General features: G+C 46.1%; 1 protein-coding gene across 1 annotated transcript; it reads left to right on the top strand.

Moving 5' to 3' along the window:
- Positions 1-713: 713 nt before the first annotated feature.
- On the top strand, positions 714-7,015 carry alkal2b (ALK and LTK ligand 2b). Its single transcript, XM_061066782.1, has 5 exons — positions 714-872; positions 921-999; positions 5,701-5,754; positions 6,071-6,151; positions 6,951-7,015. Exons 1-5 carry the CDS (start codon positions 714-716, stop codon positions 7,013-7,015), a joined length of 438 nt encoding a protein of 145 aa, XP_060922765.1.
- Positions 7,016-13,600: the final 6,585 nt, after the last annotated feature.

Here is a 13,600-nt window from a genome sequence, read left to right as displayed (position 1 = left end):
TCTATTATATTGATTTATATAACTTGTAAAAAAAAGTGTAAATAACAACTTTAAATCGGAAATGTTCTTATGTATTTATGAGCCTTTGTTAATTGTTTACTCAGTTTATCAGACGTTAAATCTCTACAACAAACTTCCATAAATGTGCCACGCCCCCTCACATGCCATCCGACATGTGTCGCTACATTAGCGAAGGACAGAGTTAGCAAGCGTGTGCTACAGCTAACGCTAATATCTGTATTCTAACGCTAATATCTGTATTCTAACGCTAATATCTGTATTCTAACGTTAATATCTGTATTCTAACGTTAAAATCTGTATGCTAATGTTAATATCGCAGAATATTTTTATCCTTTAAACTTTTCTTACGCGTGGTCATCAGTTTGTTTTCTGACTTCTCGTGTTACTCCACCTAGTGGTAAGGTGGGGGATCACAGGTGGTGTAAACACAATGAAAGACTTAAAGGAGAACCTGGACCGTTCCTTCACATCACATGGTCTTCATCAGAGAGGTTTGGGGTTAGGTTGTCGTGATGAAGGTCGTGTGAAGTGATGAAGACGTGACTTCCTGTTGTGTTGACGTGTATTTGTGTGTCTTCAGGTCCTGTTGTGTTGACGTGTATTTGTGTGTCTCCAGGTCCTGTTGTGTTGACGTGTGTTTCTTCAGGTCCTGTTGTGTTGACGTGTGTTTGTGTGTCTCCAGGTCCTTGGCCATGTTGCCCCCCCGGCCCCAGGTCCTGTCGGCGCTCCTCGTCCTGCTGCTCGCCGCCGGACGCTGCACCGCGGCTGCCTTGCTCAGGGGCTCCAGCACCAGGGGGGAGGGGCGTGTGGAGGGCCGCGGCGTGGTGGAGCTGGTGGGCCGGCCCCCGAGGGCCAGGACCGAGACCAGGACCGAGACCCGGACCGAGACCAGGACGGAGACCAGGACCGAGACCGGGACAGAGGCGACGCTGGGACTCGGCGGGAAAGAGAGAGTGAACAGGTTACAACATGGAATAGGTCAGTAATATTAATAATAATAATAATAATAATAATCGTAATAAGGATAATAACCCGACAGCCGTACGTTCTGATTGGATCTGCAGTGAACAGGCAGATGATGTCACCGTGGTTACTCTTTGACACCAGGAGGTTATGAGTCACTAACGAGCCGCAGATCATTGATCAGTAACTTCCTGATCTAACACAAATATCTGATTTCTCTGAGTTCATTGAACTTGTGGAACGAAACGTTTTCTTTTGACTTGTTGAGTCGATGAACTTCTGAATCAACACGTTTGCACAGAAACTCTCTGAAACTAATTATATATATTTAGTGGTAGTTGAAGATTAAACCACACGTTGTCACGGTGATGAAGACGAGTGTTGTTCGGACTTTGAGGCGTCACAGCTGCAGCGGCTGTTCAGGTCCTGAATCGTTTCCATGACAACCAAAGTTAAACAAGTTCATCGTCTTTCCGGTTACACAACGTTTTAACTGATGATGTGAATCAATGTTGGTTTAAACTTGAACAAGGAGGGAATTTGTCCTGATGAACAAACACTGAGTTTATACAATAAATAAACAAACTGTCACCACAATCAGATAAAACTCACAAACAGTGAGTCTATAGAAAGAAAACACAAACACACTCAGATCAGCTTCACAATCCATGTGTGAGGGATCATAAAAACCAACAGTTTGTTTATACAATAAAGAACAAACTGAATTTTATAGGTTTGATGTTAAATAAACAGACGTTCAGTTACAGAATCGTGACTGAGACTCTGAGACTCTGACTCTGGGACTCTGAGACGCTGAGACTCTCAGACTCTGGGACTCTGAGACTCTGAGACTCTGAGACTCTGAGACTCAGACTCTGAGACTCTGAGACTCTGAGACTCTAAGACTCAGAGACGCTGAGACTCTGAGACTCTAAGACTGTAAGACTCTGAGATGCTGAGACTCTGAGACTCTGAGACTCTAAGACTCTGAGACTCTGAGACTCTGAGACTCTGAGACTCTAAGACTCTGAGACTCTGAGACTCAGACTCTGAGACTCTGAGACTCTGAGACTCTAAGACTCTGAGACTCTGAGACTCTGAGACTCAGACTCTGAGACTCTGAGTCTCAGACTCTGAGACTCTGAGACTCTGAGACTCTGAGACGCTGAGACTCTCAGACTCTGGGACTCTGAGACTCTGAGACTCTGAGACTCTGAGACTCAGACTCTGAGACTCTGAGACTCTGAGACTCTAAGACTCAGAGACGCTGAGACTCTGAGACTCTAAGACTGTAAGACTCTGAGATGCTGAGACTCTGAGACTCTGAGACTCTGAGACTCTGAGACTCTGAGACTCTGAGACTCTGAGACTCTGAGACTCAGACTCTGAGACTCTGAGACTCTGAGACTCTGAGACTCTGGGACTCTGAGACTCTGAGACTCTGAGACTCTGAGACTCTGAGACTCAGACTCTGAGACTCTGAGACTCTAAGACTCAGAGACGCTGAGACTCTGAGACTCTAAGACTGTAAGACTCTGAGATGCTGAGACTCTGAGACTCTGAGACTCTAAGACTCTGAGACTCTGAGACTCTGAGACTCTGAGACTCTAAGACTCTGAGACTCTGAGACTCAGACTCTGAGACTCTGAGACTCTGAGACTCTAAGACTCTGAGACTCTGAGACTCTGAGACTCAGACTCTGAGACTCTGAGTCTCAGACTCTGAGACTCTGAGACTCTGAGACTCTGAGACGCTGAGACTCTCAGACTCTGGGACTCTGAGACTCTGAGACTCTGAGACTCTGAGACTCAGACTCTGAGACTCTGAGACTCTGAGACTCTAAGACTCAGAGACGCTGAGACTCTGAGACTCTAAGACTGTAAGACTCTGAGATGCTGAGACTCTGAGACTCTGAGACTCTGAGACTCTGAGACTCTGAGACTCTGAGACTCTGAGACTCTGAGACTCAGACTCTGAGACTCTGAGACTCTGAGACTCTGAGACTCTGGGACTCTGAGACTCTGAGACTCTGAGACTCTGAGACTCTGAGACTCAGACTCTGAGACTCTGAGACTCTAAGACTCAGAGACGCTGAGACTCTGAGACTCTAAGACTGTAAGACTCTGAGATGCTGAGACTCTGAGACTCTGAGACTCTAAGACTCTGAGACTCTGAGACTCTGAGACTCTGAGACTCTAAGACTCTGAGACTCTGAGACTCTGAGACTCAGACTCTGAGACTCTGAGACTCTGAGACTCTAAGACTCTGAGACTCTGAGACTCAGACTCTGAGACTCTGAGTCTCAGACTCTGAGACTCTGAGACTCTGAGACTCAGACTCTGAGACTCTGAGACTCTGAGACTCTGAGACTCAGACTCTGAGACTCAGACTCTGAGACTCAGACTCTGAGACTCTGAGTCTCAGACTCTGAGACTCTGAGACTCTGAGACTCTGAGACTCTGAGACTTAGACTCTGAGACTCTGAGACGCTGAGACTCTGAGACTCTGAGACTCTGAGACTCTGAGACTCTAAGACTCTGAAATGCTGAGACTCTTAGACTCTGGGACTCAGACTCTAAGACTCTGAAACTCAGACTCTGAGACTCTGAGACTCTGAGACTCTGAGACGCTGAGACTCTGAGACTCTGAGACTCAGACTCTGAGACTCTGAGACGCTGAGACTCTCAGACTCTGGGACTCTGAGACTCTGAGACTCTGAGACTCTGAGACTCAGACTCTGAGACTCTGAGACTCTAAGACTGTAAGACTCTGAGATGCTGAGACTCTGAGACTCTGAGATGCTGAGACTCTGAGACTCTGAAACTCAGACTCTGAGACTCTGAGACTCTGAGACTCTGAGACGCTGAGACGCTGAGACTCTGAGACTCAGACTCTGAGACGCTGAGACTCTGAGACTCAGACTCAGACTCTGAGACTCTGAGACGCTGAGACTCTGTGACTCAGACTCTGAGACGCTGAGACTCTGAGACTCTGTTTTCAAAGATCTTTCTTCGTCTTCTCTCGTCTGGATCGTTGAGTCGAGCTCAAGTTTAACTCTTCACCACGTTAACACTCGGGCTCCGTCAGCTGATGACCAGCTGATGACCAGCTGATGACCAGCTGATGACCAGCTGATGACCAGCGTTTGCTCCTGCTCAAGCGTCTTGTTGACTTGAGCGTGTGGACACAGCTGTGCATGTTTTTACCTCAGTCCCTGGCTCAGCTGTTTTAAACGTGTCGTTCCTGCAGCTTCATGTGGTCAGTGAGACTCAGGACAGGAAGCAGATCGATGCTGCAGCTTTAAGAGAAGTGATCACTTCACTGCAGCAGGAAACAAAGATGAAGATGTTTCACTGTTTGTTCTTCAAACCTCCAACTTCTCTTTACTTTTGAGTTATTTCGTTAGTTAGTTAGTTTAATTCTCTCGTTAATTGATTGAAAGACGTTGTGTCTGGAGTCTTGAGGTGAGCTCTGTCCGTGGTGCTGAACCTGGGACCAGGGGAGCTGTCCGAGGTCCTGGTCATCAGCGGTCACTGACAGACAGGATCTCCACAGCTCACAACTTTTCTCTGTTGTCAAGTCTTTTCATTATTTAATTCAAATTAAAATAGCAATTCACAAACTACTTTAGTTAAATTCACATCACGATGGAGAGAAGAGATTAAGAAGTGAAGGTCAGGAGCTTCAGACGGGAACTGGAGGTGTTGAGTCCAACCCCCTCACACACCTGAGAGGACGAGAGGATCCAGGGTCGACTCTGTGGACGTCTGGAAGCTTCGGGCGGATTGTTGTGACTCAGGTGAAACCACCTGACCTGTCGCAGAAAGTGGGAGGAGTCTCCCGGCGCTGACCTGGATCTGTGGCCCGTGAAGCTGCCGCGGCTCGTGAGACATGTTTGACCTTTCGTGCGGTGAAGAGAGAAGCAGCTGCAGCCGGACAGTGCAGGTTCTGTGTCTGTGTTCTAAACAATGACACTGTTGTGGAGACGTCTCAGTGAGCAACATGTTTCCTGAGTTTCACGATCTGCTTCCTGTGTCACGGGTTGTTGCCTCGGGAGCTTTGACATTATTTAATTCTTCATCTGATGTTTTCTCGGTGTGTTGTCGGAGAGAATGAGCAGCTGCTGCTGGATGTGAACCATGGAGACGCTTCAGGCTCACATCTGGATTCTGTAAATGCTAAATGCTCTATATTCATATAGATATGAATCTACACTCTTTATAGTACAGTTGGCCATTCACCCATTCACACACACAAAAATACTGAGCATCTGTGAGCAGCAGGTTTCAGTGTCTTGCCCACGGACACTTCTTCTATAACAATAAACTGGTCTCACTCACATTCATGCGTTCAATTAAGTTGAGAACGATTCTGCGACCTTGTGTCACGGTAAAGGACGAAGAATCACATCACAACTACAAGCGACCAACAAAACAAAACAACAAACCAACAAACCAATACAACAACAAACCAACAAAAAAAACAAAGCAATAAACCAACAAACCAACAAACCAACCTGCTGCTCCTGTAGAACCACCCTCATTAAGTGTATAATTACAAACAGACGTAAATGATTCATTATTCTATTAAAAGTTAATATCAAACATCTCTTATTAAACTAATCTGGTTTCCTCTGACTTCCTGTCAGCTGACTGTTTGGGACCAATCACCGATGTCGTGGTCAAAGTTTCTGATCAGAGTGTTTTTTCATTTCAGAAAATCATCCTCGAGATCCGAAGCACAAGGAGAAGTTCATCAAACACCTGACAGGTACGAACCAATCAGGACCGGAGGAGGGAGGAGCTCCTGAAGCAGACTTTATCAGGAGGGGGGGGGTCTTAAAGAGGCAGCAGCAGAGAGCAGGTGTTTGAGACAGAGGCTGAAGAGAGGAGCAGCAGCGATGGACACTGAACATTGATAAAGTTAAAACACCTGAATGTGAACACGTCTCCTTTAATGTTTTTCACTTTGACGACATGAGTTAAACCGACGTTCAACATTAAAATCATAAAATGTAATGTTCATAATTAACAGATACTTATGAAGTGTGTTGTGTGTCTGTGTGTGTCTGTGTGTGTGTGTGCAGGTCCTCTGTACTTCAACCCAAAGTGCAAGAAACATTTCAACAGACTGTACCACAACACCAGGGACTGCACCGTACCACTCTGTGAGTGCACACACACACGGACACACACACACACACACACACACACACACACACACACACACACACACACACACACACACACACACACACACACACACACACCACACACACAGACCGGACTCACACACAGACACACACACACAGACACACACACACACTAAATCAGGTCAGATATTTCACTGGTCGTCAGTTCAACTCCCCTCAGTGTAGCTGGAGGAGTGTGTTTGAGATCATAAACAAGATAAGACTTGTTTAAAAACACACACACTCACACTCACACTCACACTCTCTCACACACACACACACACAGACTCACACTCACACTCTCACACATACACACACACACACACACTGAGCTACATGCATGATTTAAGATCATAAGAACTGCTGCTGTTCTGACACGATTTCAATGATAACTGTGTGTTTTGCATGTGCTTGTGTATGTGCGTGCGCGTGTGTGTGTGTGTGTGTATGTGCGTGTGTGTGCTTGTGTGTGTGTGTGTGTGTGTTGTGGCCTGTCCATGCAGGCTCTTCTGCTCTGCGTCACATGACCTCTCTCTCTCTCTCTTGGACCTGAGCTCTTTTCACATTTCGGGACATTTTGTGGTCGTTGTATTTTAAGAGCGTGACGGAAAAACAAATTTTGAAAACCACAAAACTTCAATGCAAGAAATAAACAAATTCACATCACAGAGATTCTCCAGAGGAGCAGACGTCTGGCTCCAGTGCAACGACCCCCCCCCCCCGACCCCCGTGACACTGCTACAGGATCTGAATGTGTGTTTTCTATCTGCTGCAGTTTATAGAAGATGTGCTCGTCTGCTGACTCAACTGGCCAACAGCCCCCGCTGCACCGAGAGGTAGACACACCGGTGAGACAACAACACAACACACACACTACACACTCATACACACAAACTACACATTCTACAGATTCATCACCACACGTGGAACACTTCAGAGAACATCAACAGGACCGAAACATTTTTCCTTCAGGCGATTTTTGATTTAAAGAAAATGTTTTTGCGTCTGCGTTCCATCACATGAAGGAGAACATGAGCCAGAGTTCCTCAACATCTTCATCCAACATCACTGAGAGCATCTTCATCCAACATCACTGAGAGCATCTTCATCCAACATCACTGAGAGCATCTTCATCCTCCTGAGAGCATCTTCATCCAACATCACTGAGAGCATCTTCATCCAACATCACTGAGAGCATCTTCATCCAACATCACTGAGAGCATCTTCATCCAACATCACTGAGAGCATCTTCATCCAACATCACTGAGAGCATCTTCATCCAACATCACTGAGAGCATCTTCATCCAACATCACTGAGAGCATCTTCATCCAACATCACTGAGAGTATCTTCATCCAACATCACTGAGAGCATCTTCATCCAACATCACTGAGAGCATCTTCATCCAACATCACTGAGAGCATCTTCATCCAACATCACTGAGAGCCTCTTCATCCAGCTGACAGAGCAGCGGGACAAAGACTCGACTGTTGAAGGAAATTTATGACCGACGGCGAAAGGAGATTTTATCTGGACGTCAAGAGAAGTGGAGTTAAATCAGAGTTTACCACAAGATGATCCAGATGGAACCACAGATACTGAAGAACCAGGGGAACCGCAGAGACTGCACAGAGGAGAGAACCAGTAGAACCTGAGGAACCACATGGTTTACAACACGTGTGGAGCTGGAGGAGAACCTGACAAGTATGCAGAACCTGCAGAACCTGCATCTTCTACAACCGGTGGAACCAGTAGAACCTGGATCAGTGGATCTTCTAGATCCTTTAGTTTGGAAACATGAACCTGTAGAACCTGACAAATTGTCTGATGCTTGTCTGGAGAACATCTGGAGAACCAACAGAACCCATTGAACCCGTAGAGCTGAGATGCATCTTGGGAAATGTAGTCTCCTCCTCTGCAGGGTTCTTTGACAGCCTGTGACCTTTGACCCTGGGTGGTCCTCGTTGCCGTGGTGATAATCCTGACGGCTACGTTCTCCTGACGTTCTGCTCCTCTCAGGTTCTGGCACGGCTCCGGATTCATCTTTGACAGCAGCAAACACGCGACTGAACTGGGAACATGTGCAGACGCCACGTTAGCGTCTGAGTCGCTGCAGGCGCCCCCCCCCCCCTGCCCCCTGCCCCCCCGTCTCTTAAAGGCACAGTTTGTTCTGTTTCACCTGAAGTCCTCATTCTTCAGTGTCACCTCAGTGTGTTTGAACAAGCTGCAGCTGTTTGATTTGTAAAGTTCTGTTTCCTCTGTCTCACTTACAGCCTCCGGGCCGGCCGTGTTGCCGTGGCGACGAGGAGGGCGGATCATCGTAGCGTTTCCCAATGAGCAGCTGATGTTCACCGGCCAATAGAAAGTCCTCTGAGCTCTTCACCTGTTTCTTCTTCTCTTCTTCTTTGCTCTGCTTCTCTCGTCCTCTCTCGTTCATCTCACTCGACGAGTTTCCTTCAGTCCAGAACCAAACCTGACAAATCAAAGTCCGGAGGAGGAGGAGCCTCAGGTTTAATGCGTTGGTTCTGTTCTTCGGACCAGATGTTAGCGATGATGACTCATCACGAACCTCCAGCACGTTTTTTGGTCTGGTCCATGTCCTACCTGTTAACATGGAGGACGCCTGGTTTAGGCCATGTACTGCAGTCTGCCACCAGGGGGTGATGGAGCTCTAATTTCATTCATCTTTTCTTTACTGTGGATCCACATGTGTGTAGATAGTTATCACATGTGATTCATGCTTAATAATAACAGAACTGATCGCTGCCATCTCCTTTTCTTTTGTTAAACGGACACAGATGAGAAGAGGAAGTGAGTGAGCAGGTCAGAGGTCAGAGGTCAGTGTGGACAGATGTTCACAGCAGGTGTGAATCAGGTGGAGCTGGTTACAGATGTGTTTAAAGTGCAGGTGTGAACAGAGTTGTGTCTCTGGGTTTGGTCTCCTCCTCCTGAGGCTCTGCAGCTGCTCCACATCCACTGTGGTCTCCAGATGTTCCTCAGTGGACAGAGGCTCTTCAGATGTTCTCCAGATGTTCCTCAGTGGACAGAGGCTCTTTACAGATGTTCTCCAGATGTTCCTCAGTGGACAGAGGCTCTTCAGATGTTTACTGATCAGCTGCGTTAAGATTCTGACGATGATTCTCTTGCTTCATCCCATTCCCTCTTCTCTTTGCTCTGCTCTCTGCTCTCTGATCTCTTCTTCTCGACTCTCTCTCCTGTGGACGTCAGCCACACTCACCTCAGCCCTGCTGGTTCCTACCGGACTCTACTGGTCCCAACAGGGAACTGATCTCCAGCCTCTCCAGCTCGGACTGAGCCTAACGTGGATTTGTATTTCTCTGAGGTGAACGCTGGTCTGGAGGAGGATCTTCTGGTTTCTATTGGAGGTTAAACGAGGTTCAGTTGCTGCTCTGACATCAGGAACCAAAGCTGAAGCTGCTTTGAGGAGAAACTTCACGTGGACGAGCGACTCAGTTCTGATGGAAACTTAAATAACATTTGACTTTGGACAAATGTTCCGACTGGAGCACAGCTCTGCTTCTGTCGTCCTGTGGCAGAAACACCTGAGATGCTGAATTTCATGTTGCATGATGCATAGCAATAATAATAATAATAATAATAATAATAAAGTTGCAGTGTATTTATACAGTTGAAGCTGCCGTCCCGTGTGCAGAGCAGAGCCTCCTGCAGCTCTGTGTGCAATATGTACATATGAAGAGGAATAAAGTCACGTTTGATATATATCTATTTAATATGTTGAACACTTTTAATCATAAAGAGACGAGGAGTTTGAGACAGAGGCTGAACAGAGGAGCTGCAGCGACGAGGATCGTGAACATTTCGTGACACAGATTAAATGATGGACAGAATATGCCTCATCCTCCTCCTGACTGGACACATTTCACTCTGTTGTCACCTGAATCATTTATCAATAATAGAGTTTGACTTTGGGACACCTGATTGGTCCTGGTCCTTGTCCTGGTCCTTGTCCTGGTCCTGGCGCTGGTCAGACGTCTGAAGATCAGAAGCTGCTGCAGGTTCGTCTCCGACAGGCTCAAGCACATAACTGCTCTGTTGACTTTGGCTGCTGCACAGTTTCATGTTGAAAGTGAATATTTCCTCTGTGAAGAAACAAACTGATCGACCTTTAAAGCTGCAGCTCTTTATTTCTACATCTGCAGAGACATGTCACCAAAGAGCTCAGCTAGCTTAGCTTCGGCTGTCAGAGACTCCAAATGTATTATGACGTTTAAACAGCATGAACAGTCCATTTCTTTGAATGGTAACTTTAGCAGTTTTAATATCTGTATAATTGCCGATTAGATCACATTCGCTAACTTCATGGAACTGGTATTAAATAACTAATGCAGCTAAACACAAAAGACTCTTTACTGAATGCTAACTTTAACTATTCAGCCTCATCATTCTCAAGGTGTTGTCTCTTATTGTGTGTAGCTTGTGGTTGTTGTGAGGAGGAGGAGCAGGAGGAGGAGCAGGAGGAGCAGGTGACTCCCACCTGAGGCAGCCATGACTCATCGGACATGACACCATCCTCCACACGCTCTTTAGATAAACACATTCTTCTCCATGTTTCTGTTACACACACGCTGCATGTCCCACATACCTGGGCGTGGCTGTGTGATGGATGGCGTGGCGCTGTGGCCGGCACGACCCCGGCTGGAGACCTGAGGTCACGCGGAGGTTTCCTGTGAGCCTCGCTCGTTAAGCATCTTTCACTGATTGGCTCAGATACCAGATGACAGCATCGCTCGTGTCCTGATCTGCTCCCTGACACCTGGAGAGGAGGATGAAGACTGAAGCTGTGGAGGATGAGGAGGGACCAGCCCACAGGAAACCACTTCCAGGTTGCGGATCACACACTGTGCAGAACGACCACCGCTGAACGACTATCACTCTGAAGATCTTGTCTGCTTCATCCTGATTCTCATCATCAGCCACAAACTACAAACAAGTTGTGACGCTTTTAAAAGTTCCTGGTTTGTAGCAGTTCTGCAGAAAACGACGGTTCACTCGACCAATCAGCCGAGTCCAGAGTCCTGACCACGCTGACACATGACCTCTGTGCACGACCTCTGTGCACGACCTCTGTGCATGACCTCTGTGCACGACCTCTGTGCACGACCTCTGTGCATGACCTCTGTGCACGACCGACCTCTGTGCACGACCTCTGTGCGGCTGGGAACTAAACACGTCCCTCGGGTGCAAATGACTTCTTCCTTTTCCTGCGAGTGAAATTCATCAAATGTAAAAGTTAAATATATAAATAAATATAAATATAAAAAACATCGTTATTGACGGCTGATACTGACTCCTGATTGGTTTAGAGCTGGTAGGGGCCGGACCTGGAGACGATCACCAGGGAACAGACGCCGACTGACGATGATGTCAGAGCTTTGTACGACTTTATAAACAGTTAAGATTCATCTTATAAAACATGAGGAGAAAATAACTTGAGCTGACTTAGAGGAGGTCCTGAGGCCTGAAGTGGTGTGTGGAGACTGGAGGGCCACACACATACACACACACACACACACACACGCACACACACACACACACACACACACACACACACACACACGCACACACACAGACACACACACACATGCACACGCACACGCACACAAACACACAGAGCAAACACATTAACAGACAAATGGCTGCAGCAGGATTGATGTTTATCCAGCAGTCTATTTAAAGCGAGGGTATCATTGCCAGGAGTGATTAAAGGAAAGATAAAGACATGAGAGAAAGATGAGAACATGGAAAGAGAGACAGAAACAGGGGAAGAGATGAATGGAGAGATAAAGATTAATGGGAGGAGAAAAAAAAGACATGTGAGAACTTAATATACGATCACTTGATAAAATAATGGTTTTATTTATCTCCTCTTCTCCTCAAATGTGTCGTCTCTTGTTTTTAAACCTGTGATCCTGAGTTTGAAATGTTTATCAACGAATCATACATCAGAAGTTTGACTGTAGAGTTATAGATGAGCTGTCGATAGAATGAAAGTTTGCAGTTAAAAGTTGCAGCAGATAAGGGCGAGTTAATAAAAGACAGTCAGTTCCTGGTGGTGCGAGCATCATAAATACCAGAGAGAGAGAGAGAGAGAGAGAGAGAGAGAGAGAGAGAGAGAGAGAGAGATCTCCAGCCTGGTCATCTTCATCCTCTCTCAGGAGAATCATGACCTGACTTCTCTTCCCGAGAGAGAGAGAGAGAGTGAAGCAGCCGGGTGAGAGAGAGAGAGAGAGAGAGAGAGAGAGAGAGAGAGAGAGAGAGAGAGAGAGAGAGAGAGAGAGAGAGAGAGAGAGAGAGAGAGAGAGAGAGAGAGAGAGAGAGAGAGAGAGAGAGAGAGAGAGAGAGAGAGAGAGAGAGAGAGAGAGAGAGAGAAGCAGATGTTCCTGGAGGCCAAACGCTCCAGACCGGTTCCTCCTGAGACCAATGGGATTTCCACACTGGTTGTGTCTGGCGTCATCAGCTGAATGTCATGTCAACAGCCAGCAGTTGTGTGACTGATGGACAAACAGACTGAGGCGTCACCACAAACAACACACACATCACACACACCATGCTGTCACTGCACACACCCGGGTGAGGAGACTCTGCTACACACAGACACACACTGGCTCCTACAGGGACTTTCTATAGGAAACTGTTTCCTTATGAAGCTGAACCTCATCCTGTGGGAATATGATATCTCATAACACGGGTGTTGAAATTGAACTTCCCTTGTATAGATTTCAGTAAACATATTGTGTTCATGTTCATATTCATCATCACAGCTGTAACGTCCTCGCTGTCCGTGGCTCTGTGAGGGGGCGTGGCCGACGTGTGGCGTGCGAACCGACAAGGTTTCATTCATTCAAAAAAACAAACCGATGGAAAGAAACTTCATGTCTCCTTTAAATTACTTCACTTTTTATATCTTTTATCTTTTATATATTTTTATTTAGTAATGTTTATGTCAAAATAAATGTTACTTTGTATAAATATTGGTAAAAAGTGAGTAAATAAGAAGTAAACAGTTAGTAAATATATACTGGTTTCCCATTTTTTATTGCTCTCCTATGCATGTTGTATTTATTGCGTTTTTATGTTTCTATGTTCATTGTTTGCACCAATAACCAGAGCAAACTCCTTGTATGTGTGAACGTACTTGGCAATAAAATACTTCTGATTCTGATTCTGATTCTGATTACTTTTAGCGTCTAAAGTGTCTTTGCTCTCACCCCCCCCCCAAGCTTTCACATCATTCTTTATTTACAGTCAAACATCATTTTTATCTGATTTCATCTGTTTTATTATTTCTGTTTTTCCCGCTCACGTTCCTTCATCGTATTCTCATTTGATCTTGTGGTTTTATTTCTTCTTTTTTATCACTTTACAAAGAACTGAAGCTTCTTTA

The sequence above is a fragment of the Limanda limanda genome, chromosome 23 (assembly GCF_963576545.1).
Source record: "Limanda limanda chromosome 23, fLimLim1.1, whole genome shotgun sequence".
Classification (NCBI taxonomy): Eukaryota; Metazoa; Chordata; class Actinopteri; order Pleuronectiformes; family Pleuronectidae; genus Limanda; species Limanda limanda.
This window is presented reverse-complemented; position numbering and strand designations above follow the sequence as displayed.

Bases quoted from the DNA above. Each gene is read 5' to 3' on its own strand.
- alkal2b (XM_061066782.1), top strand. From the start codon at position 714: ATGTTGCCCCCCCGGCCCCAGGTCCTGTCGGCGCTCCTCGTCCTGCTG. The intron at 1,000-5,700 runs GTCAGTAATATT...TTTTCATTTCAG, and splicing joins CAGGTTACAACATGGAATAG to AAAATCATCCTCGAGATCCG. The intron at 5,755-6,070 runs GTACGAACCAAT...GTGTGTGTGCAG, and splicing joins GTTCATCAAACACCTGACAG to GTCCTCTGTACTTCAACCCA.